At 36.6% G+C, this 23,386-nt stretch overlaps 2 protein-coding genes and 2 pseudogenes across 2 annotated transcripts; 2 read left to right on the top strand and 2 right to left on the bottom strand.

The window, feature by feature from the left end:
• The first annotated feature begins 1,691 nt into the window (after window positions 1-1,691).
• Window positions 1,692-3,633, top strand: LOC114749661 (F-box only protein 13-like; annotated as a pseudogene).
• Window positions 3,634-4,701: 1,068 nt separating this feature from the next.
• LOC114749716 (RNA demethylase ALKBH9B-like) lies at window positions 4,702-6,519 on the bottom strand (annotated as a pseudogene).
• Window positions 6,520-10,087: 3,568 nt separating this feature from the next.
• LOC114749706 (uncharacterized) lies at window positions 10,088-11,099 on the top strand. Its single transcript, XM_028938253.1, has 2 exons — window positions 10,088-10,966; window positions 11,079-11,099. The coding sequence occupies exons 1-2, from the start codon at window positions 10,088-10,090 to the stop codon at window positions 11,097-11,099; spliced, it is 900 nt and encodes a 299-aa protein (XP_028794086.1).
• Window positions 11,100-13,293: 2,194 nt separating this feature from the next.
• Window positions 13,294-15,828, bottom strand: LOC114749698 (3-ketoacyl-CoA synthase 10-like). The gene is made up of 3 exons (XM_028938243.1): window positions 15,380-15,828; window positions 14,594-15,222; window positions 13,294-14,139 (listed from the first exon to the last, which is right to left on the bottom strand). The coding sequence occupies exons 1-3, from the start codon at window positions 15,788-15,790 to the stop codon at window positions 13,575-13,577; spliced, it is 1,605 nt and encodes a 534-aa protein (XP_028794076.1). The 5' UTR covers window positions 15,791-15,828; the 3' UTR covers window positions 13,294-13,574.
• Window positions 15,829-23,386: the final 7,558 nt, after the last annotated feature.

Here is a 23,386-nt window from a genome sequence, read left to right as displayed (position 1 = left end):
TTAATTTGACCATAGTGACAATGTTCAATTCCTTTCTCGTTTTCTTTCCCTAACGTGACAAATATTGCATTGTCTTTGGAGATGATAGGCTTCGAATAATAATGGAATATAAATTCTCATATTTGGCGGGAAAGTCGGGGGAAATTGTTCTTGCAATTTTATTTTTTTTGGATGATCATACAAAGGTCACATTGCAAACGAAATTGCAGAAAACATGTCTTTGCACACCCAAATCTTTTTCCATCCAAAGCTGTGTTCGTTTACTTGACATCATATTTACTGACGGCCAGGGCAGTAAGCGTAATCATTCTATCTCAATTAATACTCTATTCACTATTCCAAAAAAAAAGTGATGAACAAAGGTGAGGAGAAAATCTTTGCATTAATCAAATCAAATTGTAAATTTTTCGTTGAGCATACACTTTTGGCCATGAAAACCAATCGAATTACAAATAATAATAATTGTAATATGGTCTTTTCTTCATTATTCTATTTTCTCTCTGCTTTTAAATTTTTACTCGTTACGATCTTTGAAGGGAAAAAAATAATTCTGGATTAATTACTTTTATATGAATTAGAAGAAGAATGGAGAAGTGTGAGAAAAATAAATTTATAACAAGCGAAGCTCGTTTCTTCGAGAATTTAAGCTTAGGTATATGAAATTTGAATCGTACTTAAGCATTGCATTTGAATAAAAATATTCATTTATGAGTCATGAGGGAAAATAAATTTCGTTGATATTACCCGCTCATGGGAAAGGGAGAAATGTGATTAATTATAATAGTGACATGCTTGAAAACCAAGTCATTTGGAGGCGTTTAGCCCCAAAAACAAGAATGTCGTTTAGAGGCTTGTGAATTTTATAGGCAGAGGTATCTCACGTTCGTGCAGATCGAGAGCGGAGCATCGGGGTCCCTCCTGGCTTTTGAGTGTGTGAGCATCTGCTTCGCCTGAAAGCACACGAGCATAGGCGGACGAAAAAAAAAAGGTGAAAAAATGAGAGGGAGATGGAAAAGATCGTAAATAACGGCTTTTGCTATCCCACGTATAATTTTCTCCCCATTAGTTTAATCTAATCTCTTCTTAAACATGCTTGGCTCGTTGGCAGAACTCTGAGAATGTATTTGTAGAGTTACAGAGCAAGCGGCAGAAGACAAAGATTCCCTACCGAGGAGCCAAACTGCCAAGGCACCGGAAATAAGGGGCTAGGGCTTGCTTTTTCGCTTTGGGAAGGTCAGCAACAACAAACCACCCCCATGACGCGACACACCCTTCGAGCTTTGACATGCGTGGATTAAAGCGAATGGAGCAACTTTAAAACTCTGTGGTCCCTCTTTATTTTTCTTTTGGGCTGCCTTACAGAGACGATTAAAGTCACCTGGGGCCAAAGTCCAAGCTTTAGAGGGTTTTTGAGCGCAGAGTCAAGTGCTTCCCTTTCTCAATCGTAAATCTCATTTTATGTGAAAATCGCATTTTTACAACTGACATTATAAAAATAAAGATCTACCCACTCACCCAGGAAGCTTCCTATCGCTTGTCCCTAAGCTAGCTTTCTCTTTTTCCCTTTTTCTGATTTTCTGTCCCCCACTTCAACTTCCCTTCTAGCTCCCATATTAAAAGGAATATCACTAAATTTCTCACTGTGTCTTCTACTTAACAAAGCATAGCTGTTTGTTTTTAAACTCTCGATTCAATCAGGTACATTACCCTTCATTTATTATATTACTGTGTCGTCTCTACAGATAATTTATGGCCTATTATCATTCATCATTTTACTCGTCCAGTAAGAAAGTTTGTGACTCTGGCTTTACTACACGTCAGTCTTTCTGAGCATTGTTCTCATCTACTCCTGGTGCAAAGGTTTTGATTCGACTTCAAGATTATTTCTTTTATATCTTTGCTTGATTGCATGCATACATTTGTATTATGATGTGAAGGAAGGGTTTTTTTTTTTTTTTGGGGGGGGGGGCGGAAGGGGTTTAAAAGGTAAAATATATGATTCCTGAAATTGATTGTTTGTTTTGTAGTTGGGATGAGACTTGGGAAGCCTGGTAGCATCTCAAGTTTCGAGCTTCATGTATGTGAATAAAGGAAATCTTTTCAATGACATTATGCCAGATTTTGGTTTCTGTAGCTTGAATTCATTGACGCTTGCAATATTCAACAATCATTGAGAGTTTATAGATGTGTCTCTAGGTTCCGTTTGAAAGTCTCCATTCAGTTTCATGTTGCTGCTTTCTATGTTTAGTGCATGCTTTTGAAATGGAAAAGTTAATTGCTTGATAACGTCTTGCTGCCTTTGTTACTGCAGTTTTACCCAAACTCCTGGCCTAATGGAACGCAGTGATAAGCCTGATACCAGGATAAGTTTGAAGAGAAAGTCACCAGAGTGTGATGATGATCCCCTCTCCAACAGTTTTTCTCTGGACGACCTTCCTGAAGACCTCTTTGAAAGGGTTCTTTCACGGCTACCAACTTCCACATTTTTTCACCTTATTTCTGTGTCAAAAAGATGGAGATCGGTTGCTTTTTCTGCAAGCTTTAAGCTTGCCTGCTCTCTCGTTCCGTCAAGAAATCCTTGGTTTTTGATGGTTTCACCCAACTCAACCAATCTGTCATCTACGAGTCTGCCGAAAACAGTTGGAAAAGGCTCAATTATCCAAATCTTCTACTTGAAGATTCTAATCGAAGTTGCATGCCAGTTGCATCCTCCGGTGGCTTGATTTGTTACCGTAAATTATCAGGAGACTTCATTGTGTGCAATCCCTTGACAAAATCTTGTAAGGACCTACCTCCATTGCACATAACCCCTCAGAATCAATCTTTAAATGCCATTGTGATGAGTGCAACTTTCACCTCCTACAAGATCGTGTTAATCCATGGTGAGCTTCCAAATCTTTCGTTTATGGTGTATGATTCAAATTCAGTCTCTGGTTGCTGGAAAGATGAGACTGCATTGAGGAAAAAGGTCGATGATTCTTTTCCAGAATCTGACTCAACCCATGACAATGTCGCTTACTTTGTAAGCAAGGCTGGATATGTGGTGGCGAGTGGTATGCAATTAGAAAGAAGCCCATTCAAGCAATACTCGTCAATTATAACTAACAAAGATGGTCAGGAAGTAGTCTATTTTCTTAGCTCTTTCGGGACAATAGTAGCCTGCAATTTGACAAACAAGTGCTTTTCCGAGTATCCCAGGTTGTTACCTGTCTTCTGTGAGTACTCCATTGATGTCGTGGAGTGCAATGGTGAGATGCTAGTTGTTGTATTATCAGAATCCTTGGAGAGTGAGAGTCTTAGGGTGTGGAAGTATGACGAGGCCAATCAACATTGGCACCAGATTGCTGCAATGCCTCCGGCAATGTCCAATGAGTGGTATGGCAAGAAGGCTGACATTAACTGTGTCGGAGCCGGCGGTCGGATATTTATATGCCTGAACTCCTCGGATCTATATACTTATGTGCTGTATGATTTGGCGAGCAAAACATGGGTGGAACTACCAAGATGCTCCATAAATGGTGAAATCATGGAGTTCATGTCGGCCTTCTCATTTGAGCCCAGAATAGAGGCTTCTGTATGACCGACAGCAAGATGGATGCCTTGCTTTGGGATCTTTTCTTTGATTATTCTCCATTTTTTGTAATATCGTGCATGTTTTCTTTCAATCTGATTAATGACAATAGGAATAATATTTTAAGGCGATTGTGTGATAAAACTCTAAATAATACTACTCCAATCTTAAATATAAGGGTAGTGTAATTTATATTATAACACTTTGTCTAAGTAACAAATAATGTGCCTCATTTTTTGAACTATGTTTTAAAAAAAAGCGCATCAGTTTTATGAGAGAAAAATATATCCTAAATTTTTGTGCACAATAAAATTCTTAACTAAAATTAGAAAAGTAAATATTTCTAAACCGTTTTCAAGAATTAAATAATGCTTTCTTCAATCGTACCTGCGAGGTATTTGGAAGGGAGGCCTTGTACTTTTGTGATCCTTTTCACATGGACGTACATCAATTATTTATTATAATTTACCCTTTTTATCCTATTCAATAGTGACGTAGAAAAATAGAAAACTTTTTCTAAGATATATATTTAAGATGAGTAAGCTGGCAAAAAATATTTAATATGAGTAAACTATAGGAAACTATTTTAATTTTTAGATAAAATTAAAGAATTTTAAATTTTTTCTGATAAAAAGTGCTGAAAATAATTTATAAATAAACCGTATTAATTTTTGGAACTTTATTTGCTTTAAAGTATTATTGAGAAATCAGAAAGTATCATTAGAGGTTTAAATTTCCAACAATTGTTAAATAATTGTTATAAGGTGTATTAAGCAATAAAAGCCGAAACTAAAAGGTGCTACAAGACGAAACATTCATCATACCTATTTTACAGCCAACAAAAATCATCATGTCAGGACTGATATTAGATAATTTAGAACTCTGTATGTCTTACAATAAAAAACTATACTTTTTTTTGGGGGGGTGTCCTACCTCTTGTGAGTTGTGACTACAAACTCCGTGAGCTGAATTCACTACAAATTTAATTACCACCCGAATATTTCCCTCCACAGCACCCAGAACCAGGAGAGCTTCTTGAGTGTGCAAATGTTGTCTCTTATACAAGAGCATATCCATTTGCCTCCTTAACCCCGCCCCACCTATATCGGGTCTCGCGAGCCTCCGAATAACTAATTTCTATCCATCCCACTCTGTCTCTCGTGTCGCTGTCTCTTCGCATAACCATTATCCTTCGGCTCATCTGACTTCTTTTCCCTGTCCACTTCATAAGCCAATGGTTTGATCCCCTGCAAGTCAGGTTCTGCAACATATCCTGCAGACCGTTTGGATGCACCCATCTTTCTAAACGGGATCGATATCCTAGTGAATTATAACAAGGATTAGTGTGTCCATATATGATGAGAAATTGATGCCGGCGCCCTACATAATCGTTGAGGGAATTCCATTTCGTCAAGTACTACCTTTTTGATCGAACTGCGGGCACGCAGTGCTTGGCTATATCAACTCCTTTTCCATTCAGCACAAGTACGGATCTGGAGAGAGGAAAAAAAAAATAGATGCCCTTTATAAGATTTTAAATCCTCCGTCGCAGTTTTTAACTGATGGAGAATTCAACATAACCAAAAACAAATCTACACACTTACCCCACAGGCAAAGGGATAGCAAATGAGCCATCAACTTCGCCAGGACTAACAACCTTTAAATTTGATCCAAAAAGTATGTTGCACTGAGAGAGAAATGAGACGGTGCAAAATGGTCGAACAAAATCATGGTTGTCGATGTGTGGAGGTATGCAGTCTCCTTCTTCATAAATGTTTACAATGCAACTATCTGGCACACATGTGGGAGGAAGCACATGCCACCTTATCAGCCGCCGAATCATAACCTCGAAAAGATCAGGCAAGGGATCTACTGTCACTTCAGGAAGAATGCCCAGTGGGTTACCGTCTTTATCCCGTGAATAGTGCAAAGAATGTCGCATTGCAACATTATGAATTCCAGAGCACTATCAAATTCATCAATGGATTCGCCCAAGTATATATATGAACCTTCGAAATGAAGACGTCAATATATGATTTTGTAATAAAAGTAAAGGCAGCATAAGAGATATACTGACCACTGCATAATTGTAACAGCATCCAAATTGGATAGTTTGACGTCCCTTGCCTCTCATCCACTTATGGAGAGCCGAATACGTCCGACCTGCAAGAGTTTGGAAGAAGGATCATTATGTGGTCCCTCAGAAATGATATTCAATTCTAATAAACGAAAACTAACATTCAGTTCTTAAAACCCTGAGGAATGCAATGTATAGATAATTGGATTCATTATTCAATGTAATACTCGTAAAGATTTCACATGTAATTAATTAAAAAGACACGGATTATCTACCAAAAAAAAAAAGGACACGGATTAATTTGTTAGAAGGAGCAGACAACAAACCTTGCAGTTCACCATTTTTACCCATCTCCTGCAGTGAAGTAACGTAATTGACTATACTGATCTGCTCAGCAGCACTGAAAGTACCCTCATGAAGTTCGAGCCCTTGAAGAATGTTCACCATTTTTCCTTTTGCTCTCTCAAAGCATGCGAAATCTTTCTTGCTCCTGATATTCATAAATCTGATGTACTCTCGCTGCTCTTGAGACAACTTAGGCTTCTGATCGAGGGATTTCTACTGTCACCGAAGGACTAAAATTATTCGCTTTATTTTCTTCGTCCCCAAATTCATCCTCCTGTGTCATGTTCGCCCAAGACGTACGCGAAGTCGGGTTCTCTGATGAAGGTGAATAGCAATCACAAGCTACTTCCTCTGTAGAAGTTCCCGACACAAGTTGAGATTCAGACGTCTCATATACTTCATCCGAGTGATTTGTTTTCTCTTCATCTTCCCGACTCCCGGTAGAATTCGCATCACAACCATCGCGATGATTTTCTGTCGTTTCATGTGATCGCGCATCATTAGAATTCACTGGGAGTATCACCATTAGACTCTACGGGTTGTAGGAAACAAAGACATCAACTAGGTGAACAATCAAAGCGTCATAGTACATGTAAACGAATAAAAAAACAAGTTGCAGTATTTTAAAGCCACGAGCTTCAGCGACAGAGAAAACACATTGATTGTGAATAGTCAAGCCCTGAGAGGTCTAACAAACCGAGAACAAACAAAAAGCCAATCGGAGTAAAACATGAGAACGCCCTTTGATATTGTGAGTAAAGTGGTTTTTTTTCGCCTGGGCTGATAGAACGGATGCGATCGGAAAGAATTTGAGTGCAGTGCGGGCACAGTTCTCTGGAAAGAATCAAAAAATCCATGCACGTTTAGCGTAGGGAAAAACAGAAAAAGAGGAGAAAGTGCGAACAGAACAGAGCTACAGTAGCTCGCGCCTTCGCCGGATTTGAATTTGATTACAATAACTCTGTGGGTAGATGAATAATTTAAGTAAATTAAAAAAATTAATTAAATTAGTTATTTATAATGAATAAGTATTTTTAATATGTATTTTCTGTTGGTAGTTAAGTATTTATAATCTTACTATTTTTTCGGTTATCAATATGTATTTTAAAATTAAAATTTAAATTCCCATAAATTAAATTAAATTAATTATTTAGATGGCAAATGAAAGTATGATACCCATATCATTAATATTAAGGAGTTTTTTAATGGCAAAAAAAAATATTAAGGAGTTTTAGTAGGTCTTAAAAGATGTTCCCATATTTATTTTCTGTTAAGGAAGTTGCGCATGAGGACAAAGCAAAATAGGAAAAGGTTGACGCGGGCACGCAGCTTCAGATCCCGTCAAAACATGCTGACGTCACCTTCTTCTCTTTTTTTTTTTTCTATCTCTTTATTCCTAAAATCCGTATTAATCCGTCTTATCAAATTAAATGTTAGGTTATTACCCAAACCTTTCTTCTATTTTAATATATTTTATTTTCATTCATCCAACAATTCATGAACCGTCAACTCAATAATTATAACTTTTTTTTTACTAAATTATATTACATGCCTCGCCTTTTTTGTTGGTCAAAAATATTACTTGCCTCACCTTAAACGAACATAATTTTTTATTTTAGACAGGAGACACTCAATCGTATTGTGAGATTGATTTAATTTGAATAAATTATTGAAGATAGCTCAATTTGATCAGCAGAGAGGAGGGCGTGAAAGTCGCCTATAAACTCAGCGCATGAAGGCGTAAGATATATATATATATATATATATATATATATATATGGGGCAAGTGATGACTTTATTGTCAATCAGATGCCAACGTAATCAAAAATCATAAAATTTGGTGATTGCAATAAAGAAGGGGGGGTTGTTGAGAAAATCATCAGAGTATACAATGAATCACTCGCACGTACGTAATGGAATTGGTGTGGGCGCACATTACCCGTTGGTGGAATATAAAAGAGGGAGTGAGCAATGAAAACAGAAAGTGATGATCAGAGGAAGAAGGGAAAGTACCTTCAATCGTTAAAACTGGTGTCCCATGACTTTAAGTATTGGTTTTTGTGGACCGGACGGTTCTGGTTGGTTCCAAGTTGCGATTCAAAAACACGAATAAAGATTTTCTTTTATTTATTTATTTAATGGAAAGAAAGAGAAAGAAAAGGGGGGGGGTGTGACGGCTATGAGATGAGGGCGGTGTATCCCTGAGAGAGGCTGACCGTCTTACAAGAGAGGATGCGTGCGGCTGGGCGTAATGAGGATATGGCATAGTGATCAGAAGGGGCATGGCCACTTTATAGGCGAAAGCGACCTTACTATTTGGATGGCTAAGACCTCTCATATATGCATGTGATGTGCATATATGAGAGGTCTTAAATATAGCTAAGACCTCTCCAAAACTAATGCCGCAAAAAAATATAGCTGCCCTTCAATCTTTTATTTATTTATACACTGGCTTCCTTACGTTTCTTTAAATGTGGGTTTGAAAGCTCAGTTGCTTTTGCTGTTGGCAAATTGCAATATATTTGATGCCGTGTTTTCTTTTAAAATACTACCTCCCGTCCTTAATATAAGATCCCGTTAAATTTTTATTTTGATTTTACATATAAGACCTTAATCCACTTTGTCTCTTATATTTATTTATTTTTTTTCAAGGTAATCCCTGTAGTGATGGTAATTTTAGCCAATACAATTGATTAGCAAGGAAAGACAATACCTATTTATTACAAATAACCAATTTAACTAATTTTCTTACTCTATCCAAATTGGTCAAATAACTCTATATACTAAACATGAGACAGAGTCGGTGGGGTGAAAAGTCACCGTCGAAATGTGGATTTGGGCAGAGCGGGGGATAATCAAGACGACGTATATATGGAAAATGAAGAGTGTATCAATAATCAAACTATATAACCCGGCCAAAGAATCTCAAGATCAGCAAGTTATTATTTTATCTACAAAACTCCATCATCTGGGATATATGGACAGGCTAAAGTTCTCGCAACTTGTCGGTTCGTCACGCGTCTATATTGCCATAGGCGTTCCTTTTGCGGTGCAAATGCCAGAAGCCAAACTCAGCCGCAGAATATTTTTACATCTACTGTTATATACGTACATACATATTCTGTTAGATGATGGTTTTAGCTTTGAATCAAAATATTGTGCGGTAGCCAAACACGACCGTTTTCATACGTTTTTGTTCTTCCTCGATTTCAAATACATGGCATATAGAGCTGATATAGCTGAAGTGTCTGAAATTAAAATGGAAGGCGTTTCTGATTAAAACAGTGAAACCGCAAAACAAATCCTGCGAGCAAAAGCAACAAGCGGGTATCAAAATACGCGGAATAGGAGGGCGGTATGGGGTATTTCTGTCTTCAGCATTCGTCGCCATGAATGCTCCAAACTCTCTCAATAAAGCCCAACACATTCAGCTGACATTATTGTTGCCGCTCGTTTTGGCTACATAGTCAAACAATAAAAATATACAAATATTATGGTTAATATCATTTTACAATTTAATCATAATCTTGTTTTTGGTCCTTCTAATTTTATAAAATTTCGGCGTGAGTTTAAATATGAGGATGAAGATCAAAACTCATTGAAAGTAGAAGAATTATTGGTTAAATTCAAACAAAAAAAAATCCATAGATTGGAATCAAAGTCAATATTTGATGAAGTTATAAGAACTAACAATAACATCAAAATATTAATTTAAACATTAACAAATGTTCCGTGGTTCTTATTGCAGAGGGCAGCGCCAAAAGCATGACATTTGCAGAGGCAAGAGAAGTCGGTTTTTACAAAGGTCAAAGGAGACTAACTAGGAGAGAGGTTTATTTTATTTAGTTTACTTAAAAGGGTAACAAACGTAGTTTGCCAAAAGAGGGAAAATTCCAAAAGGTTTCCGAAGCCCCAGGTTGTCCCCACAAAACCACTTATGACGCTCATCTCATCCCTATATATCTGCCTCCTTCCCCGCTCTGTGCTTTGTCCCTCAGATTCGTAGCACAAGACTGCACAACCCCTTGAATTCTCCTCCTTTCTCATTCGACTCAATTCGGTGGATGCAGAGTTAGATACAGATCCTGAATCCCATGGCTCCTCCATCGTCTTTCCGGCTTGATTCTAACCCAGCTATGCAATCCCACAATCTCCGTCGTCAGCTTAAACAGGACCCTCATCTCTCTGCTACCTGCATCCGTAGTCTGGTGAAACAGTTAGCCCCCTCCAGATCAAAAGACTCCATGCACCCTGACCTTTCCCCGCCTCCGAATTCTACCACACAAGGCGAAGTTTCAGATGCTTCACCCACTCAAAAATCCACACACCGCCGACCACATAAAAGACAAGTTCGCAGGAGACTCCACCCCACTAGGCCCTACCAAGATAGGCTTCTGAACATGGCAGAGGCTAGGAAGGAGATTGCTACTGCCCTCAAATTTCACAGAGCTTCCATGAAACAAGCCACCCAACGCCCACAACAAGAAGCCAAACAGCAGCAGCAGCACCCGACAGTACCCATCCTTCCACCGCAACACCCGTGTTTTGCGCAAGACGGAGGAATTATGTCTCAGAGAAATCCCAGAATATACCCATCATGCACCAACAATTTCTCGAATCTCGTGGATGATTTTTCCTTTTCGTCTTTCTCTCATCCTGCTCTGTCTCTTCCAAATCCCCCGAACTGGCCCCCCGCCTCCCCAGCTGCTCCACCGCGAATGGCTGGAAACCTCAGTTACAACCTTCCTAATCGCCCTTTGGGATTGAACCTCAATTTTCAGGATTTCGTCAACTTAGATGCTCCTCTTTACGTCGATAACAACAACGCGTCATTTTATTCGCACTCATCTTCATCATCATCTTCTCCTTCACTTTCTGTGTCAGCTGATCAGGAAGTTCCTTCGGTTGCAATATCACAGGGAGAGGGAACCTCTGCTCTGGCGGATGCTATTGACTCCATTGCTGCCACTCAGGTTGCTGGAGGTAAACATACAGCTATGGGCGACGAAGGAATGGCGGAGATCGGATCGCGGGGAGAGCGATGTCAAGCAGAATGGAACGACACTATGAATTGGGTCACATCAGCACTGTGGCCCAAGTTCATGAAGAACGTGGAACATCTGGCCACCGAAGAGGATGCCGCACACCCTATTTTTGATGGACCCATGGAGTTTCCAGACTGGTTGAATGCAAATGAGAGGTGCTTTGAACAGTGCTCGGAGCAATCCGTCTTAGATCCTACTTTACCTTGGTAAGTTTAATGCAAACTCTCAGATTTTGGCATTCGTACATTTGATTAGGAAGTATTTCTTGTTGGTGCGCGCTGAGGGAAAGGAAGTTTTCGTCTGTTCTTCTTCACGTAGTAAGGATTTGTTTCTCATGAGTCATGACTCCGTTTCATTTTTTTTCCTTCGTTCCTTCAAAGGAATTGGCCGATTTATTCTAAATAGGTTTCTGATGACCTTAATGCCGGAAAGTATTAGTATGGTAATGAGTCTAAGATAGAAGTAACCCCCCCAGCCTGGTGAAACTGAACTAACAACACATAACATTGAACTGGATTATGTTAATTTGACAATGATTCAATGAAGCAGTGACCGTCAGGCTGCATGGTATGCTTACGAGCTCCAATTTTATTTGGGTACAATTTGTGTAGCCCAACATAGCTTAATGGGCTCCACTGTCTTGAATGGGCTTTTTTCTCGGCCTGAAATGGACTTTCACAAGTTTTCGTAATCTTAATGCGCGCGAAGTACGGTTCAGGGGAAGAATAGGAACCTTCAATACTGAAAATTATTTAGTCTAACCATGTTGATGAAAGAAAGGAGTTTATTTTATTCCCATATCCTTTTTCTGGTTCTGGACTTTGAACATCTACTAATCATTTTCTTTTCCATGACTTTGGACACACATTACACAGCATGGACATAGGCGATTTTGAAGGTGTGGGCGAAGAGTGGCTAGCATGACAAAGGCTTAATTTCTGGATGAAGATTTGTTAGCATGGCAAGGATTAGCCTTCCTTTTATGCTGGGTTAAATTTCAGTGGATTGTTTTTGGCTATTCCTAGCCCCCCCCCCCCGGCTCTTATGAATAAGGTTTGCTCTGGCTCAGAAAACTGAGGCAAGCCGCATTTATATAATACCTGGAGAATAACATTTTTATCAATTTTTCTCCTTCTTCTTCATTTCTTATGTTTATGTAGAAATTGTCATTTTGACAGTGAAAACGGGAAGGGAAAAAAAAGGGTGAACATGGTTAATTCGTCTAAAACAATAAAGACAATCATAGTCGAAAGCCTCTCGTGTATTTGGACCAGTCACACATGATCGTCTCTCCTGAACTGTAACGCTACAATCACTGTGTCGCATATATAAATATTATATATTCTTCTGTCCTATTTATGAAGCACTTCTAACATGTTTCACACAGACCCAGAAAAACCTTAAATTACATTAACTCTTTATTAAAATATAGTAACTTTTCAATTTTACCCCTATTTAATATATACTCCTTTCAAAAATAATAACTATCTACACTATAATAAATGAAAAACAATATGGTATATGCACAGTAAAAATTTAATAAAATAATTTATAAATAGGACACAAAAAAATCTCTCTTTGCCCTGTAGATAGGACCAAAGGAGTACATATTTAAACACCCCCGCGTTGCACGGCGGGTCAGCATATATACTATAAGTATGTGCTAGTGATCCACTATCAAATATACCCAAAAGTTCGAAGAGAACAGGTTTTGATCCAATCATGTCTTTAACAGATGTTTGGTTCAATGCTCAATTTTACTAATCTGATATCATTCAATGGATCTCTGAGTTGCAAACGTTTTGGAACCTCAGACCCCCTTTTTTTTTTTTCCCGGCCAACGGAATCCTCAGACTTGTTTGTTGGTCATGTATGGATAGTAGCAAGGCCATTAACAGGTGAATGCCGCGCGAAGGGCACTGAATTCTCATTTATGAAGAAGTTGGAGATAGTTGAATATCATTATATTGGTGGGCTACATATTCATTGAGACATACCCCATCAACATATCCATACCTCACACAGTTGGGAGGTGCCCTCCGCTACATTTAATATTGAGATCCGTACGGACACGTTGACTGGTGATTCTTCCGCGTCTACACATGAGCTCAGATAGGCAGATAATATATTCTGATTTTTTTTTAAATCAAAATTTTCTCATATGGCTAAACTATCAAATTGGTTTTCATTCTTTTTTTGCTATTGAAATAGAACTAGATCTGACTGTCTAAATCATGTCAAATACAGTCCGACACTTTCACCTGCAAACCAAAAACTTCGAATTCTTCAGGAATTTATGTTTTGTTTCAAAATTCATGTTGATAGTGAAGACAGGGACACTGACAACATTGGTGGATTGACTTCATATAGTCTTTCATTTAACTTTGATAACTACTACAAACAGAGACAGAGAAACAAGCAGGTCTATGTCACAGTAGTAGTATACAGTAACGAAGTAGAAAATGCAACAGTTAAGATCAACCACAAAATGAATGACTGCCAATACTGATAGATAGATCATAGTACTTGCAGTTGCTCAACGAGGATGTGTGTTAGACAGGGGATAACGGTCGATGCAATCGAGCCAAGGGTTGTTAGAAGGCTTCTTGATTCGGCGCATGGAACGCCAAACCACACTGTTGCACTTGAACCCAGAGCCAAAGGCAAGTTGCCAGACACGGTCTCCTCTTCTGACCCTTTCCTTGGCCTCCAAGTAAGCGAGCTCATACCATATGCTGCTGCTGGATGTGTTGCCAAAGCGGTTCAGAGTCATCCTGGAGGCCTCCATGTTGTGGTCACTCAGTTCCAGGTTTCTCTGAAGCTCATCAAGAATGGTCTTGCTCGCAGCATGCACACAGAAATGCTCAAAAGCCAGCTTGTAGTCTGGAATATATGGCTTCCGTGATGATGCTGAATTATTACCCCCAAATAAGTACCTCCATACTAGTGTGCCAAAGAAGAGAAGCTGCTCAGAAAAGGGTAGCACCAGGGGTCCTAGCGTTGTGATGTTGGTTTTCAGAGCATCTCCGCCAATCTCAATTAGCTTTTTGCTAACCTTTAGCCCCTTGAATTTTTGTGCATCCTCCTCTTGGTACACACAACTACAGTAACCAGCGTAATATACTTGTTATTATGGTAAATTTGCAATGGTTCCTTTAGGGATGTAAATGATCAAGAAAGAAGAATGCAAACAAATTTGAAAGATGTCATTGGAATTTTACTCCAGGGTCCAAAAGTCTCTTAGATGGTCCATGAGAAAGCTATAGTTATGGTGGGCTAGATATATCACCACGCATTGAACTCTATTTAATTATTTCTGGTTTCCATGCACATGTTCGCACGAAACCTTCATACCTAGTAATTGTTACTGGTCCATTTTGTTCTCTCTTTCTTCACTCAACACTTTACTTTATGCCGTTCCACCATAAATTAGAGTGAAATCCGAAACTACTTAATTGCTTCCTTTCGTGAAAAGCGTGTCATTATATACAGTTGATGTAACAGAATATGCAATGGAGATTAATAGTAAGAGCCAAGAGAATTAGAATTACGAACCTGAAGCTGCGATCATCGGCACCTTTATGAGTGCGAACAATATGTTCGAGGCGGTACTTGGCACGCCTATAGTCACGACGACGATTGGAGAGCAAAATAGCAGAGCAACCCATACGAAAGAAACAGTTTGGAACGAGCATGGATCTTTCTTTGCCCTGGTACCAATTAAATCCCACCATCTCGGTGCTGACCACTAGGGCATAATTATTTGGGTTGGATTGAAGCATGTCTCTTGCTAAGTCCACTGCTATAATCCCAGCACTGCAACCCATCCCACCAAGGTTATAGCTCAACACGTTTCCTCTCATCTTGTAGTGGTTTATGATCATCGCCGACAACGACGGTGTAGGGTTGAAGATGCTGCAGTTCACTACCAAAACACTCACGTCTTTAGGACGAACTCCGGTTTTCTCGAACAGCTCGTCCAGTGCCCCGAACATAACCATGGACGCCTCAGCTCGACCTTCCTTCATTGTTGCGCTGCTTTCACTTGACCTGATCACTTCCTTCGGGATGTAAGTCTCGTCCCCGATCCCTGACGACATCAGCATCCTCTTCTGGAACTCTAGACTCTCCTCATCAAACTTGCCTGATCTTCTTGCCACCTCAATGAATTCCTCCCTCGACACCTGCACACATACGACACAATTCAACTATACAGCTTATGAACTTAACCTATATATGTGCTTGTGTGAGGATATTAAAGGGTTGCTTTTAACCCCATCACTGTCTGCATTACTGGGAGAAATCAGAGCATAGTAATGAAAATAAGGAGTGGTTATTCACCTTGAGGTCGTCGTTGGGTTTGTAGCAAGCAAAGTCTATGAGATATATGGAGCGAGGCCTTGACATGAAGTAGACGGAGAGGGTGAAAACGAAGACGCCGGAGAACGCGAGGACAGTGGCAAGGTCGCAGCGGGCGTCTTGCCAAAGCTTCTTCCATAGCTCTTCTTTGCTGAGGCTGCCGACCTCGGCGCTGAAGACCAGCAAAAGCACAGGAATGGTGACCAAGTAAATGCCATGGGTTATCAGATAGTGGTAACCCAGCTTCACGTATTTGAGGTTTACTGACTGAAGAAAGTCCGGCAGCCGTCTCCTCACCCTCACCGAGAACGTCAGAGAGCCAGCATTGGGTCCTGATGATTCGATTCCGCGGTTTACAATCTCAGTGGAGAAAAGATCACGTTCACTGGCCATGGCTTCGGGTTTGCTGTTAGGAAGTATCACCGGGTGGCTTTTGAAAAGATGAAAAACGGGGTGAAAATTATATCTGGGTGTATAAATAGAACTAATGATCAGTGGGTGCTGGAGACTAGTTAATGCTGGCACCGAAGTCGTGGTTGAGTCGTTGAGGGATTCAAGTAACAGCATTAATTTCTTCAATGAATGTAGTTGGTGCCTCTTTTATCCTCTGCCTCTCTTCAAAAGCTAATTAAAAATGATGAAGAGTGAAATTTTGGGTCATCTATATGTCGAGACAGTTTAATTAGAAAGAATCATAATATTTCATACAAATTGAATTCGTATATACTACTTTTTTTTTTAATATAATACCTCATTTGACTTTTATCATGATCCCAAATATAAGACCCCAATTCAATTTGTTTATCATATTTATTTATTTTTTCCAAAATAATCCTTCTAATAATAATAATTCTAGCCAATAAACTTGATTAGTAATGATATTTTAGGAAAGACTATCTATTGCAAAAACTAATTTAATTTATTTTTTTAATCTGCTCAAATTAATTAATTAGTTTTTATATTTAACATCGGAGGGAGGCAGTATATTAGGATTTACATGTATGCCCTTAATCTTATAAGTTTGATGCGGCTCAAAGAAAATTCAATGCAACCTGACTCGAGCACAGAAACTGCAGAAAAGCCGTAAGCCTAAGCCTGTTATAGTGTTATGACTCCTCAAATCAAGCCTGGTAATTTTCTAAATGAGAAAAGCACATCTATATAGGGGTTCATGAAAGAGTCACTGGATGAACAGCATGCCAAGGAAGTCACAGTCCTCGCTTGAAAAAGAAAAGAAAAGAAATGGGTTAACTTTCCAGCACAGTCCAGACTTCTAAGAGTCTTGGGAAGCAACATCGATCACTTATATTAGTGGCAGAAGATTGAAGCATACATCAGATGAAAAAAAGATCATGCGCTCATCAGAGGTGAGCACAGCTTTAGTTTGCAGCTTAGTCGATGAGTGGATAGTGTACATATATTTCAACTGAAATGACCACAATTGCGGATTGAGCTTCTCTGAAGCAACGTACAAAAGCCTGGAATTAAAACACAAACTCAACAACAGACAGGGTGCGTAAATGAGACATGCTTAAGCATCTCATATCCAAATATTTATCCATCAACTAACAAAATATGGAGCAGGCTGTACTGCAAGTATCACATGATGACTCGCGTCATTTAAAACAACTCATTTCCAGAGCTTCCAGAATGCGACGGTAAGTCAACCCCCTCTCCACATGGGATCGTCCCTTGTAGCTAGGCTCAGAGCTAAGTTTCTCTCCATATTTACCCAACACCGACTTAATTTCATGGAGATGCTTTTCACGATGTTTCACTACTCCATGTATAATAATAATCATCATCATCATCACCCACCAGGTCTTCGCCTAGACTTGTAAATTGCGATAGCCAACCGAATAATTTGTTTTAAATTTTTAATTACATTGTTGAATTTTGAATATGAGACCAAGCGGGCATATTAGGGAGTCAAAATTACTTGTTACGTCTCAAAATATAATCTATTATGCAGAACAGTTGACATGTTAATCCTTCAGTTGACGTGTTAATGCTTCTAAAAAAACAAAAAGAAAGAAAAAGAAAAGAGAAAGAGACCTGTCATCTCACTGGTCCCACTCCCATCCCATGTATAATGGACTAGCGTTACGTAGGAAGGCGTTAAAAAGGAAGCTAGCTCAGGACTCATTTCTGTCGTTGTCCTTCCAAAAATACTGGACCTTTTTGGAAGATGTTTGGAGATTAGAGTGATTGGGCCAAATGGGCTGCTTCGACATTTGGAAGAGTTAGTTCCAGTTGGCAAGTAATGAAGCCCTGATTCAGGCCCATTGTTTTTATTCAATGCCCATCATCCTCGCTGTGATATCATGATTGTCCCGATTGATTTTAGAAACTTGAAAAATCTTCAGATTTCATGTTTTTATTGAGTAACAGTTAAACTATTATATTTATTTTACACTTGTTATGATAAAATAATAAAATAAAATTACATTGAATCTATACCACATTTAATTTTAGTATAATATTTAGGATCAAAACCCCCAATACTCATCAGTCGTGCAACAAAAAATATTTATTAGAAATAATATACGTTATTATGCCCAAAAAAAATTAATATTTGCCTATAACCAAAAATAGATGGATAAAAGCATCTCAAGATGATGAGTCATAATAGGCGCGGGGTTAAACAAACTAACAAGACACCTGTAAAGATCAAGGACTAGATTAATTTTTTTTTCAAAATAAAGCTGGAAATATTCAATCATAAATTAGATATTTATTCATTATAAATAATTATGATTTTTTTCGAAATCATACTATATACGACAACTTATAATAATATAACGAATACGTTGTATAGTGTAGTGTATAAAAGTTAAAAAAAAGAAACAGAAAAGAATCATACTTTATTTGGCCAAAATATATATTTAGTTATTTAATTTTGGACAAGGTTTCAATTTCGTCCTTTAACTTTAAAAAACATATGTTTGGTCCTTTAACCCTAAAATCATTAGGCTTTAATGATATTTTTTATAAAAATCATGGATGTTTTGAAAATTAAACTGAATATATTAATATTTGATAACATTTTATCAACACTTAACACCTTAATGTTATCATTTTTTAAAAAAAAATTAGGATTAAATGACTAAAAGTATACTTTTTAAAATTAAAAGACCAAATTAAAACTTTGCACAAAATTAAAGGACCAAATCTATACTTTAGCTTGCTTTATTTTTGTTTTCTCAACCTGTACGTTTTATATATACACAAAGTGACGTTGATGGTTAAACTATTAAAATTATATTAAGAATTAGATCAATAAAAATACCAGCATTGGCAGCGAATATATGAGGGCCTTAACAGCATTCACAATGCAACGGGTATAGAAGGAAACGTCCGAGATTCAAACTCTAATTCTCAACGGGCACTTCCTCCCCAGCACGTTCTGCTCCTAGCCTAATTTTTCTTGAAAAGAAGAAAGAAAGAAAGAAAATCGTGTTCCCAGAAATGAGGAGTCAACCGCGAGTGATTCAAAACGAGGAGGTATACAGAATTCGAAGGTTTTAAGGTTTTAAAAAGAGAATTCCATACACACATATGGGGATGATGGATGCGGTTGATCCGTACTGTGTTTTGCCCATTCAAAATAAAACAATGGTGAAGTCACCTTGCCATTATAAAAGCACGCGAGGCTTTGGGCAAGCCACTTAGGTTTTATTAATTACAACCTACGAGCAGGGAAGTCGGTGATTGAGTCAGTTACTTGACTCTTGTTGCTAACCAATGGGGTAGTTTTCATAGATGGGTATAGATAGATAATCATCGCCGTTTTCCATCCAGTAATCATCTTCCAGATGTGGACATTAATGTGTGCGGTTTTAGTAAGAAAAAACCGCACTTTTCCTCTTACTCTCTTTCTAAAGTGGTCGGTATACATATGACATGTCAACCTAGCTAGATTAATTCACTTACACTTCCTGTATATAACATGCCCATGTATGCTCCCATTTTAACGGTATTTCTGTAACTTCAAATAATATACTACTCCGGTCCCAAATAAATATAAGATTCATTTTATAGTATGATTTACACTACAAAATGAGTTTTATATTTAGAATTGGAGAAGTATCAGTTATTCCTACCGCACACAAGGAAACTCAATTTTGAGCGTCCATGATGCTGTTGAGGAACTTACGTGCCTGGGGCATTTATATTTATGCAGTGTATATGTAAGAAACTAGTTTTAGTACTTATCACTTTGATAAGCATCCTAAACTCATCATATCTGAATCATTTATATTCATTTTGATGGTTCATATTTATTTTTTTTAATTTATTAAGAATAATTATTTTAATATGTATAGAATCTAAAAAAAAAAAGATAATCTCTCAACTATCATTCTTTCAAAAAAATAGTTTTTTCTATTTAAAAATAATTAATTAAAGATTTTAAATCTGAACTGTTCAAATCAGATATAGATGATCCAGATTTGATGAGCTTAGAGTGCTCTTCAAGGTGATGAGGATTGAAACTGGTTTCGTATATGTGATCTCTTAACATTACTAAATTAATTATCTTTTTCACCTTCTCTCTCTTATCAGCAATTATGTTCACACGTAATATAACAGTACCTCGTGTCTTTAATATAAGAGTTAGTTTAATTGGAAAAGATTAAAAAAGCTAGTTAAGTTAGTTATTTGTAATAAATAGGTATTATTTTTTTCCTAAAATACTTTTACTAATAATGTATATTAGAGTTACCCTTCCATGCATGGAAACATTTAACATATACAAGCATTATAAGTACTATTTTGGAAAAAAGTAGATAAATATGAAAGACAAAGTGAATTGGGATATTATATTTACAACCAAATTAAATGTCAAACGAGTTTTTATATTAAGGATTGGAGGTAGTACATCGTTAAATATAAATATTTATTTTATTTCTGTGAGAGGTCGTCGATTTAATAATTTTGGGATTCTTTACATAAATTAAGCTCCATATATTATTTTATAACCACTGCATTGGAACAAGAAACAATCGTCTTAACACACCCTGTTACCTATATATGGACATTGATTGAATAATACTCTTAAATATTGATATATCAAGATGTATATAAACTTAGAGAATATACAATAATGTTCGCAAAATCATAAACAGTAGTTGACCACACTCCTTAAATCATATGCATCGACGGAGGAAATATCTCTTCTTTTGTAGACTTTTAAAGGCAACCTGTGAAAAAGAAAAAAAAAAAGATGAACTTTGTGGATTCTATTCAACTTATTTATATGATTTTTTTTCCACTTCCAAACTGAAGAGTCAGGACTTAAAGCAACGTGCTCTCACAGCAAACCCAAGTTCGACATGAAGCTTATATTTATAGGAATCTGTCGTGGGATATAAAAATCTTTAACTATGCATGTTTCATATAATCCTCATGTCCTTACTGTAGCACTTAATTAAGGAGTTGATGTTAGTTTTATATGTAAAATTTATTTAACGTGTTTATCAATTTTTTTCCAAATTATCCATATTGATATTCTTCCAACAATAATCAAGTAAGAAAGAGAGGGAGAGAATTAAAAAATATGCTTAAGGTATTTTAAAAAAATATATTATATTAACTTCTTTAAATAATATTCTTAATTTTCTTAGATTAGTTAATTAAATCTTAATAGGAGGAGTGATAGAAATCATATATGTATTTTGAATATCATTTGAAACGTTTGCATTAGCGAAATTATAAAACATATATTAATATTTTTTATATGTTGTTTAAAGAATTTATTCGACCTAGCTCAATTCAATTACAGTAAGTTATCAAATTAAATCGTGAATCACTCTTTATCTTCTGCCTGATCGATCTTATCAGCTAAACTGTTAAGGATTCAACTCGATTTTAAAAACACTAATGCGCCTACCAATGTTAACAATTGCTAGCTAGCTAGCAGTATTCGATCAACCCAAACGGGCACCAATTTTTCTCAAATCGGACCACTCATTGCTTTCATTTGATGGTCCATTTTTTAAAGGGCTGTGGATGACATGACCTCAAATTTAAATGGCCGATTGATAGAGATGTATAGGTTTCAGAAAAAGAATATTTATTGACACTCAACTTGGATTATCTCTTAATTTTATATGAAAGCAGCAATTCATGATGATACTTATTTATCATTCCTAAAAAGTCATATAAGTGTGCCATTAATAGTCAATATTAATTAGGTAGATCTTTTTTTTTTTGGTCAATAATTAGGTAGATCTAGATACATGCGTTTTTTAATATATACATCATGTACTTAATCGGACAGGCCCCTGCAAATTTCTCACAGATACTAACAATCATCCTTGATAGCTTCACTTATAGATTAGTGCTGGGAAAACCGGCCCAGCCCCACAATCATCCTCCATCAAAGGTTTTTTTCTTTAAATAAAATTTATTTTTAAGTTTTGCAATCTAGTTATTATTTTATTTTAATTTGAGATGCATAGAAGTTGAAACTCATAAATTTTTAATCCAAGTTATAGAATAACAAGTTACATGAGTATAAAAATACTCTTTTGTCAAGTATATATAGTTTAAACTACTAACAAATATAATATAAATAAAATTATTATTTAACGTCTAAATTAACTTATTTTTTAAATTTCAATCAAACAAATAATTATCTAAAATAAAATAAATCAAACTATTTTATGAGATTCAACTAAATATTTAAAATATCATTAATAATATAAAAAAATCATATTAACATCATATAAATAATTTTTTTAAATAAAAAAACCTAAATAGGTTGGCACTCGGCCTTACAGGTTGGCCCATTTAGACTCTCAACCTATTAGGGCTGACTCTTATGCTTGTTTTCAATTTGAGAGACAAAATCACAGGTTCGGTTCTTGTAATTTTTGGGTTTAGATTGGCCGGTCTAACAAGTTTAGCTCATTTTTTCCGGCTCTACTTATATTGTTAAACTATGACATAGATGATCAAAATGACAAGGACACCTGTTAATTATTTGAAAGACATTTCATACTTGCTTTAATTTGCTTTCAAAGGATAGAAGTGTATTTCGTGTGAAAGTAACTATTCATTGGCATGCTCATTTCCAATCATATTCTATCAACAATAATGCTAGCTCAGTTTTCAAAGGATATGAAGAGCAAGGCACCAATTTGTACAAACTTTAGCTCAGTTTTCAAAGGATATGAAGAGCAAGGCACCAACCTGTACAAACTTTAATTTACACTTTCTTCCCTCCCTTTCATAAGTCCACATGTTAATTACTTTTATATGATTAAAGAAATCAGTTAAAGTTAATTCAATGTACTCGGACAAAAAAAATCAATGTAAAATATTTTTACAGTTTTTTAAAATCACATTTAAAACTAAAGTCATTATTTAAACTAAGTTCATTTGAAAAGAATGTTTGATTAAGAATTTTGTGTCCAATGAGTAGGGTCTTATGAATATGATCAAAATGGGTATCATACATGCTCTTTTTGATCTCGATTCTAATCTCGTAATTAAAAGGAAGAATTATGTCTTAAGACTGAGTTCCTAAATATTTTATTCATGCGGACTATTAATGATAAGTATCCGTTGTTTCAATCGTAAATTTATGTTATTTAAGTAGTAAACAGTGTTAAACATTAAAAAAATCTCAATATAATTCTCCTAGTCAATGTTAGCCCGCTTGTGATTGAAATGCACTCAATTTTTTTTGCTCGGCACAGGTGGGTAATCATATTTGACGTATTGTCATATGCTAAATGTGAACACTTAGCTAATTCTCTCAATAAGGATTCAAATCCTAATTTATATAGGCATCTTTTCTAGTAAGAATTTAAATATTGATTCATCACATTATAATACACAACTTTCATTGGTGCACATGATATTAAATGGGAGAATTACAATCAAATCCCATGGAAGAAAAAAAAAACAAAACAAGTCCTAATTGTTGTTATTCTTAACTGTATGACTTATCATTACAAGCCGCTCAGATTGTTAGTGGGACAT

Source organism: Neltuma alba, unplaced genomic scaffold, assembly GCF_004799145.2.
Source record: "Neltuma alba isolate B1F8T4 unplaced genomic scaffold, ASM479914v2 tig00000993_pilon, whole genome shotgun sequence".
Taxonomy (NCBI): Eukaryota; Viridiplantae; Streptophyta; class Magnoliopsida; order Fabales; family Fabaceae; genus Neltuma; species Neltuma alba.
The sequence above is the reverse complement of the archived record's forward strand: the minus strand, read 5'-3'. Positions and strand labels throughout refer to the sequence as shown.